Source organism: Urtica dioica, chromosome 11 (genome assembly GCF_054948205.1).
Source record: "Urtica dioica subsp. dioica isolate 48M chromosome 11, U.dioica_male_clone48M_v1_H2, whole genome shotgun sequence".
NCBI lineage: Eukaryota > Viridiplantae > Streptophyta > Magnoliopsida > Rosales > Urticaceae > Urtica > Urtica dioica.
Window position 1 is genome coordinate 17,407,874 of NC_142766.1, and position 18,497 is coordinate 17,426,370.

Below are 18,497 nucleotides of genomic sequence, written 5' to 3' on the forward strand. Positions count from 1 at the left end.
TATCAATGAAAAATACAATGTATGACAGTAAAAATCATTTTTCATTGATAAGACTTGTAAAAATGAATTAAGGCATAACTATTATGCCCGTGTTTTTTTTTCTCTAGGGTGGAAACTTGACACCGGAGATAAAGATAAGTTTATTGAGATTCAACCGGAAAAAAAAAAAAAAAAAGTTATCTTCGGAGTCTGTTAATATGTGCGAACTGAGAATCGGTTCTGACAAGTTTGTATCTTTATCTTTACAGTTTTTTTTTTTCCTTAGTGTCAACTTTCATTTACACTTCTTCATATCTTGTGAGAATATATACCAAAGATATCTTATGAGAGAAATGATATTGTAAATATATATTCTACCTATATGGACGAACAAATGATAATGATTTAACGTGAACTTACAAATTATGAATATAGATATATTTGTACCGAAGAAATGCGATGATGTATATGTAAGTCAAGAGCTGAATTAACTCTCGGGTGAAACATGAAGATAAACTCAAGATAGATCTGAGAAAAATTGTGTTTGTGTGCCGTAGAGAAATCTTTTATGCAACTTAGTTTTTCTCATTAGTTGAATAAATAATTACATCGTTGTGTATTAATACATCATGAGATTCATGACCAATTACTTTAGCCTAAGTGCAAATTCCTAACTGCTGATCTGATTGGTTAACTATCACTAGCTCCTATTAGTCCACGTTATCATCAGCTACTCTCTCTTTTGCTGACTCAATTGCCGTAGCTAATACTCTAGAGAGATTTCATAAAGTCCATTTTCATACCCTTGTAGACAAGTCAAGGATTTAGAGCTCTTGCAAATTCACCTATCTTGAGCTCTTGCTTATATAAATCGTCATATTTTTCTAAAGTAATAAATTTCTTGTATAGATCGCAAAAATTTAATCACACTATCAAAGACACCGGTTTTTGGTAGTGGACCGCAATTTTTTGTTTTTCGTGGATACTAAAATGGAAATGAACGCTAAAACTTTAGTGATGGAGATTTAACGATTTAAGCATAGGTTTGAAATATCACTTATCGTTATCGTATCGCGGCTTCGATTTTATTGGTTTATCTCTTACTTCTCGTGGCAAACCGTAGTATTTGACGTAGCGTATACCGCAACATATTTTCATAAACAAATAAATTAATATGAATGGTATCAAATACATTATATTTACATATCATCAATCAAAGACATTTCATTTATTACAAATATATTCTTTTTAGAATAATTAATTTTAATATTTGTAGTGCAATATCTGCGGTATTTAAAAAATAGGGAAAATTATGGCAAAAATACTCAATATTTATACAGAACACTACTTTTATACTCATTTTTTTTTTCTTTGGCAAAAATATCATATGTTACTATTTAGTAGCGCCGTAACTACTTGCACCGTTAAATTCAAACAAAAAATTTAACGGTTGAAGTATTTACGCATAACTAAATTTGTAACATGAAGTATTTTTGTCCAAGAAACAAAAAAAATTAGTATAAAAATATCAGTTAGAGCAAACTTTGAGTATTTTTGCCACCATTTATCGTGGTATTTCAGGTAAATTGCTAAATATACATGGAACCGTACCGGTATGCAAAATTCTGCGCCGTAACGAAATTAAAATTCTTGATTCCAGCATAAATCTGAATAACGACAATTATTTATTTTATTCTATATATGCAAAAAAAAAAAAAAAAAAAAAATGCCGGAGCAAAATTTTCAAATCAATGTTTTTCTAATGCTCAAGTTTTCATGGGCATTTACATCACCAGTGAACATTTCCGTAAATTTTAATTATTAACCAATCATCGACAACCAAATTAGAAATATTGCCTTATTTAGGCTATGTTTTGAACCTGGATTTTATGATAAAAACATGAAAATTTGAATAAGAAGGTGAGAGAACATCCCACATGCTGATGCTTCTGAAAATTTTTAGTTTGCTAGCATCTTCTGTGAAAGACATAATTAGATATAAAAGAACTGATATATCATATAAGGACAATGTTGTTTTAATTACCATCAATCATCAGAGTGGACAATGTTCGATGTATATAAAACAACGGGACTTCGGACTTTACGAGTACCGTCAGACCAAACCAGCGAACCGGAGAAGACAAACCCATCGACGACGCCTCTCCTTGTCACGTTCACCTCGAAACCCTTTTCTTCGTTCAGTCTCTCGAACGAAAGCACATTCGGTGTTACAGAAACTGTCACACGGTCCTTGTTGAAGTTCTCCAACACTTCAGCCTTGTAGACCGATTTCGCAGGGCCAACGTTCTTCACTCTCCTCCCGAACTTGACCTCGGCGGGCCGTTTTGGTTTGACCTGAGCGGTCAAGGAAGGGTAGTTGAGGTCCCTCGGAGAGCCCTTCCCAGAAGCGGCACTGTCACACTTCGTTCTGTTGTCCCCAGATATCTTCACGAGAGCGGCTTGGGTGAAACCCAAGCTGCACAACATGTTTACGTAGTCTTTGTCGAAGATCTCGTATACGAGACCGGGGTCCGTGGCTTTTGCCGGGTTGACGTGCCCCGAGCCGTATGCAAATTCTGCGTCGGAGGTGTCGTTCATCGTCCAAGCTATATACCAAATGAACACGTATTAGTATCAATTCCAATCAGCTTTATCCAAGACCTTGTATACAATTACGAACATATATTTCGATACCGGTGGTCATAATGGAAGACTTGATGGCGGAAGGAGACCAGTCGGGATGGAAGGACTTGACATAGGCAGCGACGCCGGTGACATGAGGGCAGGCCATGGAAGTTCCCGAGATTATGCTGTAATGGACGCTTCTCTTGTCTCCTAATTGTTCTGATGGTGAAGCGAGCGGTGAATAAGCAGCCAGAATATCTACTCCCGGGGCACTTATATCTGGCTGTTCAACCGCAAAAACAATATTAGCATAAAAAAAGTAAAGTTTAGGGCTATGACAAAAGGAATTATACAGAGGACTGACCTTCATGATATCAGGCACTTTTGAGTTGGGCCCTCTTGAAGAGAACCAGATAGTTTTTGGAGCCAAAGTGTCTTTCACTTCTTCACTTTTCAGTATGTTCGCTCGAGGATTACTGCGGGGAAAAAAAAACAAATTTGTGTTTTCAAAATTCAACACTTTGAGTTGTTTTCCGACCTCAAATATGAATTACCTGTCTGTCGTTGCATAGGAAAGAACCGCCGCGTAGTCCTCAGGGGTCAAAGCCGAAGCCGGAAACGGAGAGACGGAGAAGGTATTAGAATCTGCTTCGGTGCCCATTATGACCCCAGCCGCACCTCTGGTAAAGGTGTTCATGTTGTAGTCGAACTTGTCACACAGAACAATCTTGCCGCGCACTAGCTCCGCATCTACACACATGCTGTCGCACGCCCTGACAATGTACTCAAAGACACCGAAGCGCTCCTTGTTAGGTATTTACTACATTTTTAGAAAAAGAATAACGGAAAGGGAGGAATATACCCCGAAACGAGCTCGTCACACGATTTTGAGACGTTCTTTCCGTGCACCAGAGGCATTGCCGTACCGTTCAACGCAAAGGAATTCACCGAATCGCCCTGTTACCCAATAAGCGCTTTTCAAAGGAGAAGTCTAATATTGGTACTAGTGATTAAGAAGAGAAGCAAATATAGGACATAGATACAAACCATAAGAGTCTTGCCGTTGCCGAGGACGACTCTGTCGACGATCCGGCGGTCAGTCGTGCTAGCCGCCACGGAGAATAGCCACGGAGCCAGGCTGGCTGACGTGGTAAACAACGGTCCGCTGTTTCCCGCCGAATTTACGGTCAAAATCCCACTCTTCATGGCGTGGAAAGACCCGATGGAAATGGAGTCGGAGTCAAAGTTCTTCAAGTATCTTCCGCCCAGCGACAGAGTTATGACGTCGACGCCGTCGGCGATTGCGTCGTCGAAAGCCGCCAGAATATTGGCGGAGCTGCAGCCGGATTCGGGAAAGCAAACCTTGTAAGCCGCTATCCTCGAGGAAGGAACGCCTCCTCTCGCCACTCCTTCCGCTATTCCTTCGTAACTCGCGCCTCTCACCGCGTTCCCGGCCGCGGTCGAGGCCGTGTGGGTCCCGTGGCCCTCGTTGTCCCGGGCGCTGATGTCATCGCCCTCGACCGAGTAGTACCGCGCTCCAATGATCTTGCTGTGAAAAAAAATAAAATTAAGAAGGGAGGTTTTTGTCATGTATTTTGTTCAAAGGTGACTGTTGTGTAAAAAAAATTAGTTATATATTACTTGTTGCAAGTGAAGTTTTTCCCTCCTTTACAGACACCCTTCCATTTCTTCGGAGGAGGGCCAAAGCCTTCGTCCTTGAAGCTGTCTGACTCGGGCCAAATCCCGGTGTCTATGACGCCGATGATTATGTCGCTCTCGACGCTCGGATTTCGAACAGTTTTCTCAGGGAAGCCCATGAAGTCCCAAGATCTTGTCGTTTCGGGATAATAAATTATGCTAGGGAAAACAGAGACTACTTCCCCCATATCTAGACATGATATATATATTTTTTTAACAAATATTCTGATCTCTTATTATTGTTTCGTATGGGATAGCATGTTTGTTCACTTACTGGCTATTGATTGTCTCTCGTGCTCCGTGAGCTCGGCAGCAAAACCATTGAAGCTCCTTCTATAACTTCTTACGAGAGAATTCTGTGAAAGACTGCTTGACGCACTGAGGGTAACACAGAGAAGAAAAGAAGATCAGAACAACCTAATATACAGAAAGTTATATGTGAAAATATAATCTCCATAGGAATCACCTGTTTCGGACAGCTGTTTGTAATATGCTTAGGTGGTGAGACTCTGGTGAGTACTCTCCATCAGGAAGTGACCCTAAATAAACAATATATGTCTGCGATTGGATCACATATATCGCGTCAATAGTCGAGAAAAGATCAATAGTTTATTACTAAATATTGAAAGGGATAAATAATATGTAACAGAATTAGCAGAGCAAACATTACACTTCATATACCTTTCTATCTTCATCAGTGGCTCTGCATAATAAACTTCTGTTTATAATGAGAATAATGAGAACGTAATAAAACAGACAACCCGCAAAATTGGCCATTTGTCAATGTGATGAAAAAAATTGGGTTGGGAGAAGGGTAATTTATAGGGAGACTAGTGGCAGGGAAAAAAGAATCCCAAGATATATTTGTAATCATGTTTATGCATTCGTTGTAATTCTGAAGAATAACTATATATCACCAGAAATGAATGAAAAAGATGGCGTTTCATCATGAAGTTGATTTTGTTCTATTTTAGATTTGAGTAAGCAAAGATCATGGCAATAGTATAGAGACGATATATCAAATGTTTGAACTCAACTTATCAGTCAGTGCTCATTTGAACCTCTGATAATTGGTCATTATTTGACTATTTGAAATATACCACAATTAAGAAATGGATTGAATATTATTGAAAGCTATTTACTTATTCTATTCCGATCCTCTTTAATACGTGATCACGATAAATCTAATCCTCTTGATGGGTATATTAAAGGCGCTAGTTTGGGGCTATATATATGCAAAAATATCATAAAGAACAATTATGGCAATCAAACAATTAGTTCATATAATAGACAAAGATTCTCTTTACTTTCGTTGTCCGTAAAATTCAAATTCGCATATGTGTGCCCCAATATGATTGAGACGATCGTTTCCATTTTTCTAACGCCGGTCTAGTATCAAATAAGCATTTAGGTTTTAACAGAAACCTCATGAGAGCTCTGGATTAAGTCACCATTGGAACAAAGAGATTACACTAGCAATCAAATAAACTTGAATGGTGATTTAAGAATCGTGAACCAAATTTTCTTCTTTAGTTTCACAGAGATACGACTGAATACAAGATGAGTTAATCACTCGGAATAGCGACAAACTTTCCCACAAATCTAAATAAATCTCAAAAAGAAAAGTTGCCAAAACGTGTCTTTCAAGCAATTTAATCAAACAGCTTACGAGCATATTCCAGTAATACAACGCAAGATAAGACGAAGAAAAAGAAAGAACCTGGATAGACAATGTCCATCTTCAAAAGCCTCGGAATATGGCTCTTGAAGAACATCTCAAGCTTCTCTGGGTCGTCCTTGAGTCTCTTAATTTCCATTATCTTGAAACGCGCTTATTTATCGTCCAAAGCGATACTCTGGTCTGAGGAACTCTTTGAACAGAACCGACTTCAAGATCGAAGGTTGGTTTTGACCTAGACAATGCTCGATAAGCCATATTAGGTCTCCGATTTGAAGAAATTGCTGCGATTTAGCTTAGCGCCAAAAAGATGGACTACCCAGGGCAAGAGAAGTGAGAAACGACATTTCGTTTCGTCTCTTTCAAAATTACAAATTATGTCGTTGGGTTTCGGAAACTAAACTGATTCAATATTCTATTCGGTAGAGTTAATAATGAAAAAAAAAATATTGATTTTTAAAAAAATTGGTTTCGTGATTAAAATATCGAAACTGGTACCGATACCGAGATTCTGATTTTACTGATACATCGACTACCGACGGATGTATCGACGAGTATCCAATAATAATTTCAATACCGACTACCGATGGTACCGATGATTTATCGACTACCAATTAATATATCGACGAAAAACTTATAACAAAATATTTTTTTTTTTTAAAAACCTAAAATATATATATATATATATATATATATATATATATATATATATATATGTTTTCAAATTCAAAATATAAAATAATTTATTATTTATTATTATGATAAAATAGTTCTCAAATGCTACCTATTCAAGACAACAAATAAACTCAAAATACACACTACAAATCATAAAATAGTATTCAAATGGTACCAATTTTTATAAACTAAAATATTATGGATTATTATTTACATATAATAAATTAATGATATAATTTATAATATATTTTTAAAAATTATTTTAAAAAATTATGATAATTATATGTGTATGTATATATATATATATATATATATATATATATATATATAATCAAATGCTGGAGTTTTTCTTTTACATACAAAATTAAAATTATGATAATCATATGTATATATACATATATATATATAGGAATATATATATATATATATATATATGTATATATTTAAAAGCTTCTTGATTTTTTTATTTTACATATGTATTCTCATATATATTTATATGTATTATAGAATATAAATGATGAAATATTGATGATACTAAGTCAATTCAATAAGTAAAAGATATAAAGAATAAGAAATAAAAATAAAAATAAAGAAAAAAAACAAATAACAAGTTGTTTATTTTTTATTAAAAAAAATTCAAACTCGGATGATATTTAGTAGATATTTTGAACTTTTTAACAACTAAAAGATATCGATATTTTATCGATATATCATCGATTTTTTAACGATATTTATAAAATGATAACGATTATAGCTGATATTTTTATCGAGATCTCATCGGTACCGATAAATCGTGATATTTTGATCTTTGCGTGGGAGTGAAAATCGAGTTAGAAAGAGAAAAGTGAGAGAATGAACAGAATTATTTGGAGGGACTTTTTTGTCCAAAACATGACAAAAGTTCAATTTTAATATATTGCACATTCATAAATTTTTTCTACTTAATAGGTCTTAAAAATAAAATTTCTCATTAATTTATGCCCTTTTTTGTTCTTGAGTTTTTCAATATCGTCAATTAGCAGTCACAACTTACAAATGTGATGACAATAAGATATCACAGATGTCATATCCTTATCAAATTTGTTTATAAAAAGTGGCTATTTAGTAGACATGATGAGAAACGCAATTCTCAATCATCTAAATTGATAAATAAGAGGAATAAACTGAAATCTTACTCACCAATTTTTTCTATCACTGCATATAAAATCATTTGGTATTTCAAGCAGCCAAAATAAATAAAGATTTACGAAGATTTTAATTCGTGGGTTGAGATAAATAATCAAGTAACGTGATAATCACTGATCAGCTTATTGCCTCCTACATTATTGATAAAATGCTGTTATTATTGTATTGTACAACACGAAACAAACTCAAAATCCGGGTTCAGAGTCGGTAGGGCACGAAGCGTTGAAGATCAAGGGATTTGCTTTCTTCACAGCTCATCTTTGGAACCACCACTTGCACTCTCAGTATACAACGAGTAAGCTTTGATTATCGATTCGTACACCTCGATTCCTTTCAAGTACTCGTCTTTGCTCAGGAACTGCACCGAATTTATTATTACATTTGTTAATTTCTAACCAAGATTGAATACTCGATCCGAATTCAATAGTATTTACTGCGGTCGGTCACCTCGTTATGGTCATGGAGAAGAATGGGAGTGTTGGCCATGGGAGAGAATCCAATAGCTGGAAGGCCCTTAAGACGGAAATAACGAGCGTCTGTCGAAGCGGGAAAGATCTCTGGCTTATCGAGTTTTGCGTTGGCCATTTTCACTGCTTCTTCTAACAGATTCCACCACGGGTTTGAACTATCGGTTGCCGTGAGGATTGGCTTCCCAGACTTATCAAGCACAGAGCCCTTCTGTTTGAACTGCCCAAATTAAACACAGTCAGAGCAACTTCAGAGAAGATAAACCTTTATCGAATGAAAACCTCTGCATTCGGGACTGACTATGAAGACTGTAACGGCTTCTAAAATCAGGTATTAAGTTGACCATTACTACTATTACACTGAGCTTCTAACACCTGGTTCAATGAGAGGAGGTCGAGTGAGGATTTGAACGATTTTTAGCTACTTTCAGAAAATGAAGAATGTACTAAATACCCTGGAATGACAATCAGTTACCAGGAATTACCCTTTGTTTTGTGCTCTGTTTTAAGGTAAGATGAACCCGATGCATAAGCCGACGAGCACATTTATAAGTCTTAAGTACATTATAAGAGTAATCATAAATGAGTTTCCTAATTCAATAGTATGAGAAAACCGACTCCATTTTTATTGTGTAGAAAAAAGAAACATAAGAATGAGAAATTACATACAGTGAAAGTCATATTCCGTGAAGAAGGAGCCCACTCTTCGACAAGCCTTCTCTCCAAAGATTTCTCATCAGCAGTTGGAGGGATCCGAATGTCAAAACCCGCTTCAGCTTCAGATGGTTGCAAGTTCATGACAAAACCCTGAGACACAAAATTGGCAATCGATCACCAACACAATCACATTTCAGAAGAATCTCAACCAATGCTCAAATACGCTTAGCATTAGGTGCTTTGTCAAACTTTTAATAGACTAATGACGCATGACAGTAGATCAACTATTTCTAAATATTTAGGCCATTTCAATTACCCAGTCAATAAACTTAACAAACGAAAGAGGTGACTAAACTTACAGTAGGAGAAGGTGTGCCAGCTTTCAAAAACGCCATGTTCACCGAGACAACATCACCTTCGGGTTTCAGACCCGCTTTCACCAAATCAAACTGCGAAGCTCTAAACTTCCTAATAATCTCGACGCTCTTCATCAGATTTTCCATGGCCGTATTGTCGAACAGCCTCGCCCCGTGGCCCGGCGCTCCCACCGCCTTAATCACCAGCCACCACGGAACCCTCTCCGCATAGAACGCCCTGTAATTCTCCCCCAGCGAAGGCAAACCTGAGTCACCCCAACCAATTGATCAATCGACCAATCACTTCCAAATCAACGAAAATATAACTCGAAATCCCATTATTACCTTCATCGAGTACGATCCCGACATTCAATTTCTCGAAAGCTTCGGACTCCACAAACTTCTCGGCGCCGTCGTGTCCGCCGATCTCCTCGTCGGGGACGAAGGAGAGGTACACCGATCGAACGGGTCGGAACCCGGTTCCTTTGAGCCGGCGAATCGCCTCGAGGTATTGCATACCCACGCACTTCATGTCCTGCGAGCCTCTCGCGAAGATTTTTCCGTGCGGGTCAAGGTTTGCCGAGAACGGAGGGTGGGCCCACTTTTCGTGCTCGACGGGGACCACGTCGGTGTGTGAATTCAGGAGGATCGAGGGCAGAGAAGGATCGGAGCCGGGCCATTTCAGGAGGACCAGAGGCTTCCCTTTCACGAACTCGAAGGTCTGGGATTCGAGAGAGAGAGTCTTTGCTTCGGCGAGGATGAAATTCGCTGCTTGGTGATAGTCAGGCTTTGGTTGGGCGGTATTGATTTTGAGGTATTCTTGGAACCTCGACACGATTTCTTCGGGCGATGAATTCGTTAACGCCAATAGGTTTTGTGGCCAAAGTGTCGCCGAGATTAAGAAGAGGCATAGAAGATTATGGAACGGAAACATGTTTCCCACTACAGAACTTGAGTTTCTCAGCTCAGTTCAATCAAGTCGTTCGAATCAAGCTCTTCTCTGATCAAAGAACCAACAATCAAACAAAATTACGTTTCCTGTCAAATTTTTTATATCTTAGATTCTGATTTCTACTGCATAAAACCAATCCATATGATATGAAACAAAAACGCCTATATTCACGGATTTGATTAATTAAAACGGTAGGATGACACTCAAATTAGAATCTGTGGATGATTGAGAGATAATGGATAATAGAAGCTTACTTGGTAAAGAGTTCGTCAATGGAGGTCTCGGAGCAAAGAGGAACTGAGAGTACTGACAAAGTGAGTGCGCGAACAAGGACGACAGATTCTTCCAAGTCCCTACATTAAAAAAAAATGGCAAAAATATTTGCCTCGAAAAAAAAATATAATTCACATTTTGTCCCTGTACTTTGCAAAATTAAACATATTATTTCGAATTTGTAGGAATTATACAAATATATGTCCTCGCCTAAAAAATTTCCATATACTTAAACATTAAACATAGAAAAAACATCAATAAACTAATTAGAAAAGAAAGAAAGAAAAACTTGAATAAACTATATTTTTAGGAAATATTTATTTAATTATATGATATCATAAATCTCGCAGAGTAATGATTTTTTTTGTTAAACAATTTAGAAAAATGAATTCAAGGTATGTTAAGCCATTTAATTTTAAAATACAGCGACAAAAAGCTTTTGTCTCTACTCAAGAAATACATTTGCATTTCCTATAGAAAAAGGTAGATGGGAATGAGGAATATTTTGGAAAGGCGACCAATAAACAATTAGCAAACCTTTATCAAAATATCTTTTCTTTTGTTTTGTTTTAGAAATAGAAATTTATTATTAATCACAAATTTATTGAATAATTACAGACTCAATAAAAGGAAGCTTAGCTTAATTCGAAAAATTCCATCACTCGCTGAATAGTTATATACTTGTATTTAACATCAAATGTGGATAGAGATGGGAACAAACAAATAAACGTTACACTTATTGTTGGAAGCAAGGTTCAAAATACCACGATATATGCACAATATCAAGAAAAAATGAGAAGTTCGGTAAAAAAAAAAAACTAATATAACAGCTAAAAATATCGTTTTATTCCCAAAATACCGTTTTAATTAAAAAAAAATTCTACAACAACCAAAACAGAAAAGTTATTCTTGAAATATCTATTTTCATAGCCCTAAACAGGCCCAAAATTTAAACTTGAGTTCCTGGGAGGATGAAGACTCATTATTGCTTATTAAAATTCATAGAACTACATAGGTTTATATGGAGTGATTTCTTTAAATTTTTTAATTTCATAATAAAGTGAACTTTATTATTAACTAAATAAATGTTATATATTCATTCATTACGTATATTTATAGATATAAATATACGTATATATCTATATAGATATAAATATATATAGATATGTTATATATATATATATATATATCTATTTAAAATATAATTGTTATATGTATCATTAAATTATATATACATTATATATACATTTATAGGATTTTTGTCGATATATTCGTCGATAATCGATATATCACCGATATAATCGGTAGTCGGTATTAAAATTGTTATAGAATATCCGTCGATATATCTGTAAAATCAGAACTTCGGTATGAGTATCGGTATCGATAATTTAAACATTGGTTGGAAGGAGGTTGATGAAATACATTTTTTTTAATAATCTGAAATTTTCCATATATACAATGAGAAAAGAGTATTATAATGATACAAATTAAAAAAAAATTGAGGGAAAATGTTGGAGAGCAAAATTTAATTTTAAAATCGAATATGTCATTAATATGAAAAATTTAGGAGGAATTAAGTGTATAACACATTCAAATCTCTTACATTAAAATTTTTAACTATATTATTTAAAAAATTTTAAAAAAAATAGCCAAAATTAAGACATAACACATGCATAATATAATAGAGAATTGATCTATTCTTTAACTATTTAAATAGTTTGGCCATAATTTTAATGAAGGGTAATTATTTGACTAGTTGATATAGTTTCTTCGCAAATTTATCCATTTTGAACAAAAAGTTCTTCCCTCCAGTTGACTGCATTGTTGCTGCAGGTAGTTGACTACAATCAATTGCAGTCAACAACATTGTGGCCAACTGCGAAAATATACATTTCATATTTTTAATTTTTGGCACATAATATAAATTGAATAAGACTCATTATTATACATAAATTCCAAAATTTTCCTTTTTGAGGGTGGCTTAATAAGCCCCATAGTCAGTAGCCTGAAAAGTACAAATTCGACAGCAGAAATTGTCAAGCCCTCGATTAACCTAATTTTCTTCTTAGTGAACGCTGCTGTAATTATTAGTTTTTAAAAAGTGTCTAATATTGATCTTCCATGGCAATTTTCTATTTTTCGCACTTCTAGAAGTGCACTGGCATTGTCCAAGTGATAGCTTCAAAAATATTTTTCTTGTAAGAAACTTGTCCCATACGCTAGCTTGTAATGCATAAACAAAAAGAACAAGACTATATAACATCTGAGAAACTTGATTATTTGACGAAAGCAACTCTATATAACCCCTCAAAAACCTTTGCTTTCTTTGCGAGTCTGTCTCAAACATCACAAGTGGTGCAACACAATGGGACTCTGAACGCGATGAGTCCCATCGGACCACACCAGCGAAGCCGAGACGATACGATCTGTCACCGAAAAGTTTCCCTTGACGATCACATCGAAGTTCTTCTCCTCGTCCAGCGACTCGAACGACAGAACCGCGGGCTCCACTTTGACGCTCATCCTCGGCTTCTGAGACACAACTGCCTTGTAAGTCGAGTTTGCGGTTCCCACGTTCCTCACCTTTCTACGGAATCGGACCGTGAATGCCTCTCCCGGGATAAACACGGCGGTCATGGACGGGTAATTCAGGTCCCTCGGTGACCCTTTGTCTGAGCCTTGGGAGGCACAACTGGTCTTGTCGCCTGAGATCAGTCTCACTCTCTTTTCGGTGTAGCCGATGCTACAGAGAAACCTCACGTAGTCTTCTTCTTTGGCGTCGTACACGAGCCCCGGGTTTACGGCTCTGATGGGGTCGATGTGGCCCGACCCGTAGTCGAATTCTTCGAGGGAATCTGAGCTTTTCTTCATTTCCCGGGCTGAAAGTATTGAGAATATATCATGTTTATTTTATTTTTTTTCATAATTCTTAAGAGTGACATCTTGATAATCTAGAGCAAAATGTTATAAAAGTATATTTATTTGTTTTGTAGAATTTTAATTATTTTCACGGAATCAAGTTCTTGGATAAAATTCAACAAAGGCTTAAAAACATATTTTTAGACCAAACTAACTTCTTTATCATTTTGAGTTAATTTTAAAAAATATCACTAAACAAAAATCTTATTATAAAATATAATAAGTATTTAGAGTTAAACATAACCTTTATCAATTTAACAAATCACTTAAGTTTGTAAGAATGTATGACGTTGTTTAGGTGTTAAGCTTTCATTAATTTGACTATTTCATTCTAAAAATAAAAAATTAGGTAAATAACCAACTAAAATGTTTGTAATTACTGTATAGTCAATGTTTCGTAAATCTTAAGTAAATAGTCATAAAGATGATCTGGCCTAATAAATGAAAGTGTTATTTACCTAAGATTTACGTCTGTAAATATATGAAAGTGATTATTTACCTAAAATTTACGAAACATTAACTATTTAGCAATGTCAAACTGTAAATGTGGCTATTTACTTAATGCATAGACCATTTCTCAAATTAGTTCACTGACCAAAATGCCACTTCTATTATAACATATAGTTCAACGACTATTTTTGCTAAAAGACCAAACAAAAAAGAAGATGTTCTTACCGGTGGTCATTAGAGCCGATTTGATGGCCGAAGAAGACCAATCGGGATGGAACGATTTGACATAGGCCGCGGCGCCGGCGACATGTGGACACGACATCGAGGTTCCCGATAGCATTGTGTACTTTGCGCGCCTCTTGTCCTTTAAGCTATCCGACGGCGAACAACTTGGCGGGAAAGCCGCCAATATGTCTATCCCTGGGGCACTTATATCCGGCTGCCAAAACGTCAAATAAAACAAAAGATCAGAGAACAATAAAATAATTCGGAATCTTGACTCGTTGAAGAGAGCGCGGACCTTCATAATCTCCCTTGTCACACGGTTTGGCCCGCGCGAAGAGAACGACGCAATCATGGGAGCCGTGGGATCTTCGATGGATTCACTTCTCAATATATTTGCTTTGGGATGCCTACAATTGCATAAGATTTTAAGTCAGAGAGAGAGAGAGGACAATGCAAAAAAAATAAAAAATAAAAATAAAAATAATGCTCTAGAAGAACACTTACTCCGATGAGTTTAGGTACGACATGAGTGTCGCGAAGTCTGTGCTGTTCAAAGCGGACGCGGGGAGCGGAAGAATATAAGCAACAATGTCGTCTGGACCGGAAACGATCGAGCCAATAGCACCGGCTCTGTAGGCCTCATCGGCTCCGTCCATTTCGCTACAAACCACAATCTTGCCCTTCACTAGCCCCGGGTCAAGACAATTGCGATTGCACCTCCTAAACCGCAATTACAAATATAAATAAATAAAATACCTATTCTTGTTTGTTTAATTTTTGCTTCCAAAAGTAAATGAAAGATTGTGTTAAGGTAGGTATGAACTATTAATCCGGTAATGTTGTCGTCCCTTGACTATTAATTTTGCAACGTTTTAGTGTTTTCTTTTTTAATATAAGAGATTACTTTTTATGAAGTAGAAAATTTAAACAACTCAAAACCTATTTAAAGAAACCTAAACACCTTATCCTCTAAAAAGTACTATTGAAATAAACCTATTTAATAAACCTAATCCTTTCAAAAAGTATTATTGAAATATAATCCTACTCTAACAATTCAAAATTGCTTGGTATGTCTAGGTCATATTATAATTTATTGAGTTTCTTTTGTGAAATTAAAAGTTACTTAAACTATATGTTCTAAGTTTATTGGGTGATAGATTTTGTTAAAAAGTTGAATGATTTTTTGTAAAATAATACTAAAAATTTACAAAATAGATATTTGATGACGACTTTGCTCCTAGAAGTAATTTAGTGACTAAAATATAGCTCGAGTGGCTTCGTTTGGAACCCGCAAATGCAATGGAAAGTGAAACTACGAGAGAAAGGAAATTCGAAGGGAGAATATTAGAAAAAATTAAAACTACATGTTATGTTTCGAAGTCATATAACATAAGAGAGAGAGAGAGATTGAGAGAAAAAGCTATGAGAAAATAGATACAAATGCGATTCTCACATGTGAAAATTTAAATGTATTTCATTTTTTACTTAATTTTCCGTGAAAATAGAATTCCCTTGTTAGTTAAAAAAATTTCCCTCCTATTGTCTTTTCTTTTCAATTTTTTTCCTTCCTCCAGAGAGCACAATAAATTTTCCCTTGCTCGTTCTCTCATGTTCCAATTGGAGCCTTGTAATTAAGAAACTATTTGCGTTTTAAAAAAATAAATAAATAAATAAAAATTAAAAAAAAAACGGCTATGAGAAACTACCTAGCAAAGAAATCCGAGCACTCCTTCGAAGCATTTACACCGCCTATCAGAGAGAATGCGGTTCCATTCAGCGCGAAAGAATTCACAGAATTCCCCTACACTCAATTCAAAACCATTTAAAAAACAGAAAAAATTAAGAAATTAACCCACTTAGGTTTTCAAAATTGTTGTTTAGCCAACCTTCACTAAATATTGGGTAAATAGTCGCAAACTTGACGTATTTATGTATTTTTATTTTTTGTTGTTGCAGTTAAATTTTTTGAACGTATAGCTATTTATCAAAAACTTACTAAAAGGTGGCTAAATAGCAAACTAAATATGTAAATAAGGCTATATATCTAATAGACCCTTTAAAAAAAATACGACGTAAGAAAAATTGAAAGAAAAAAAAAAAACCGAAGGCGTACTTACAATCATCTCTACTCCGTTTCCGAGCACAACCTTATCCCCGATCCTCCGATCGATGCTGCTCGCGGCCACGGTCACGAGCCACGGCGCGAGGCTGGCCACGCTCCCGCGGCTCGGCCCGCTATTCCCGGCGGAGTGAACCACAAGTATCCCTCTCATCATCGCATGGAACGCCCCGATCGCAATGACGTCCGTATCGAACGGCTTAGCCGTGTCGTGGCCGAGCGACATCGTGATGACATCGACGCCGTCCGATATGGCGTCGTCTATGGAGGCCAAGATCTTGTACGCTTCGCAAAAAGGGTCGCAGACTTTGTACATCGATATCCTGGCCGAGGGTACACCTCCTCTCGCCGTGCCCTCGCCTATTCCGTAGAAACTCGCGCCCTTCACGGCGTTCCCGGCCGCGGTCGAGGCCGTGTGGGTCCCGTGGCCGACGTCGTCTCTGGCGGAGGAATTTCCGGTTGAGCCGTAAACCCGGGCCCCAATGATCTTGCTACAAAAAGCAAAATGTTCTTATAATCTTTTTGTGGCTTTTTCCTACTTGTGACTGAGATGAAGGAAGAATTACACGAAGCAATTGACAAAAACCAAAGCTATTTTTAAATTGTTAGTTACTATTCAAATTTAGACCTCGATATTTTTATTAGAAAAAGGCTATAGTAATGTTATTATTGACTGCGTTCAAAATGTTTGTCTCCATCCATTTTATTATAACTTTTCTTCAAAAGGATGCTCTAATAAGTCAACCTAAAGTCAAACGAAACAATTAAGCTAAAGAAGTTTGTTGAAATCGACTGTTTTAGTAAAGAGAGATGCTATTTATCACGGGTCACGAGCTCTAACGATCCACACATTCATTGACACGTGGCAATTTGTTTTTTGTGTTTAATACTTTGGCGGGGAGTCGTGCGAATCGTACTCGGGCTGAAAAGCATTTCTGTTTAGTAAATTATTTGCCCAGTTAGACTACTACTCCAAAATAAATAACATATTTAAGTGAAATTGTAACGGAAAAAATTTGTTAATTAAAAAATTGGTCAAATATTTATATTATGAGAGTAATATATTCTTAAAATTATTTAGTTTGGATAAAAATTAGTTCACTAACTAGTCAAAAATAAAATTGGAATCATGAGCTTATTACAGAGAAAAAAAAAAAAAAAAAAAAGTGTACTTGTTGCAGGTGAAATTTAGTCCACCATTGCAGACACCCTTCCACTTATTAGGAGGGGGACCGAAACCTTTGTCGCTAAAGCTCTCCGACTCCGGCCAAATTCCAGTGTCGATTACGCCGATGATTATGTCACTCTCCACCGTTTTGCTTCTCGTCGACGTTTCGGTAAATCCCATGAAGTCCCAAGATCTTGTGGTGTGGGTGTGGAGTACTTGGCTCGGGAAAACCGACACCACTTCCTTTAAACCTTTTTTTCCATTAATCACAAGTCAAATGTTTCAGTGCTAATTAATCTATGACTCACCACATTAATAGACAATTAGCGTGTAAATGCAAGCAGTGCTTATTAATCCATTAACACTCACTAGAGATCTTCTGTCTCTCTTCCTCTGTTACGTTTGCAGCGAAGCCATTAAAACTTCTCTTGTAGCTTACAATCAACGATTTCGCAGCGGAACTGTGAGACATATGAAAGAGAGTGAACGAACAAGAAAATAAAAACCATATATATATACATACACAGAATTAATATACTTTTTCTTCATAACACTTTGTAATATACTCAAATGGTGAGACGAGGGTTCATAAGCGCCGCCGGGAAGCGCTCCCATGTATACGATGTGGACCTGAATCAACGAAAGAGAGATTTGTTCATACAATTTTTATTTTTCTTTCAAAAGAAGGATTATATTCATGTTTGTATGTTCTTGAAATACCTTTCTATCTTCATCACTAGCTTTGCTCAGAGAACTTGTGGCTGAAATGAAAACGGCTAAGAAAGAGAAGGAAAGAAGAGCTCTGTGGTTGGCCATTCTCTGTGAGATTGTTGTTTGTTTGGAGCTTCATGAGAGAAAGTGGCGAGTTTATATTAAAGACCGCTTGTTTTAATTACTGCATGTCTCGCAAATAGGTCGTCTCTTTGTTCAACGAGTAGCGTCCGTTTAATTTAATGCATGAAAGTCTTTGTTGCCATTTATTTCATAGTAAGATGACCAGAACTTATTTACAAGGTTCTAAAACTCTCAAAGTTGTTGACGATTCCTTAGTAACAGCTTCAAATCTTCAGA

The 18,497-nt window shown here is 36.2% G+C and overlaps 3 protein-coding genes across 4 annotated transcripts; all 3 read right to left on the bottom strand.

Moving 5' to 3' along the window:
* Window positions 1-1,864: 1,864 nt before the first annotated feature.
* Window positions 1,865-6,119, bottom strand: LOC149381836 (subtilisin-like protease SBT4.3). Its single transcript, XM_089601435.1, has 11 exons — window positions 6,023-6,119; window positions 4,968-5,020; window positions 4,769-4,860; window positions 4,577-4,680; window positions 4,246-4,492; window positions 3,652-4,153; window positions 3,467-3,561; window positions 3,159-3,377; window positions 2,969-3,080; window positions 2,674-2,887; window positions 1,865-2,585 (listed from the first exon to the last, which is right to left on the bottom strand). Exons 1-11 carry the CDS (start codon window positions 6,117-6,119, stop codon window positions 2,026-2,028), a joined length of 2,295 nt encoding a protein of 764 aa, XP_089457561.1. The 3' UTR covers window positions 1,865-2,025.
* A 1,700-nt stretch (window positions 6,120-7,819) lies between these two features.
* On the bottom strand, window positions 7,820-10,625 carry AQI (Peptidase M20/M25/M40 family protein). 2 transcript variants are annotated; one of them, XM_089601724.1, is made up of 6 exons: window positions 10,527-10,625; window positions 9,666-10,320; window positions 9,324-9,586; window positions 8,977-9,114; window positions 8,288-8,527; window positions 7,820-8,198 (listed from the first exon to the last, which is right to left on the bottom strand). In XM_089601724.1, exons 2-6 carry the CDS (start codon window positions 10,252-10,254, stop codon window positions 8,088-8,090), a joined length of 1,341 nt encoding a protein of 446 aa, XP_089457850.1. In that variant the 5' UTR covers window positions 10,255-10,320; window positions 10,527-10,625; the 3' UTR covers window positions 7,820-8,087. The 2 variants fall into 2 exon arrangements, with proteins under 2 accessions (XP_089457850.1, XP_089457851.1); XM_089601725.1 differs by lacking the exon at window positions 10,527-10,625 and having other exon boundaries at window positions 9,666-10,333.
* Window positions 10,626-12,864: 2,239 nt separating this feature from the next.
* Window positions 12,865-18,242, bottom strand: LOC149381838 (subtilisin-like protease SBT4.3). The gene is made up of 10 exons (XM_089630119.1): window positions 18,147-18,242; window positions 17,965-18,056; window positions 17,796-17,887; window positions 17,431-17,677; window positions 16,257-16,749; window positions 15,846-15,940; window positions 14,644-14,859; window positions 14,435-14,546; window positions 14,140-14,353; window positions 12,865-13,424 (listed from the first exon to the last, which is right to left on the bottom strand). The coding sequence occupies exons 1-10, from the start codon at window positions 18,240-18,242 to the stop codon at window positions 12,892-12,894; spliced, it is 2,190 nt and encodes a 729-aa protein (XP_089486245.1). The 3' UTR covers window positions 12,865-12,891.
* Between the last annotated feature and the right edge of the window lie 255 nt (window positions 18,243-18,497).

What these genes read in the sequence shown, in the direction of transcription:
- LOC149381836 (XM_089601435.1), bottom strand. Translation starts at nt 6,119, where the DNA reads ATGGAAATTAAGAGACTCAAGGACGACCCAGAGAAGCTTGAGATGTTC. An exon ending in GATGGACATTGTCTATCCAG is followed by an intron (nt 5,021 to 6,022) that starts GTTCTTTCTTTT and finishes CATTATAAACAG; the next exon opens with AAGTTTATTATGCAGAGCCA. An exon ending in AAAAACTTCACTTGCAACAA is followed by an intron (nt 4,154 to 4,245) that starts GTAATATATAAC and finishes TTTTTTTCACAG; the next exon opens with CAAGATCATTGGAGCGCGGT.
- AQI (XM_089601724.1), bottom strand. Translation starts at nt 10,254, where the DNA reads ATGTTTCCGTTCCATAATCTTCTATGCCTCTTCTTAATCTCGGCGACA. An exon ending in CGGGATCGTACTCGATGAAG is followed by an intron (nt 9,587 to 9,665) that starts GTAATAATGGGA and finishes GGGGTGACTCAG; the next exon opens with GTTTGCCTTCGCTGGGGGAG. An exon ending in CTGGCACACCTTCTCCTACT is followed by an intron (nt 9,115 to 9,323) that starts GTAAGTTTAGTC and finishes TTTGTGTCTCAG; the next exon opens with GGTTTTGTCATGAACTTGCA.
- LOC149381838 (XM_089630119.1), bottom strand. Translation starts at nt 18,242, where the DNA reads ATGGCCAACCACAGAGCTCTTCTTTCCTTCTCTTTCTTAGCCGTTTTC. An exon ending in CAAAGTGTTATGAAGAAAAA is followed by an intron (nt 17,888 to 17,964) that starts GTATATTAATTC and finishes TATGTCTCACAG; the next exon opens with TTCCGCTGCGAAATCGTTGA. An exon ending in TGACAAGGGAGATTATGAAG is followed by an intron (nt 14,354 to 14,434) that starts GTCCGCGCTCTC and finishes ACGTTTTGGCAG; the next exon opens with CCGGATATAAGTGCCCCAGG.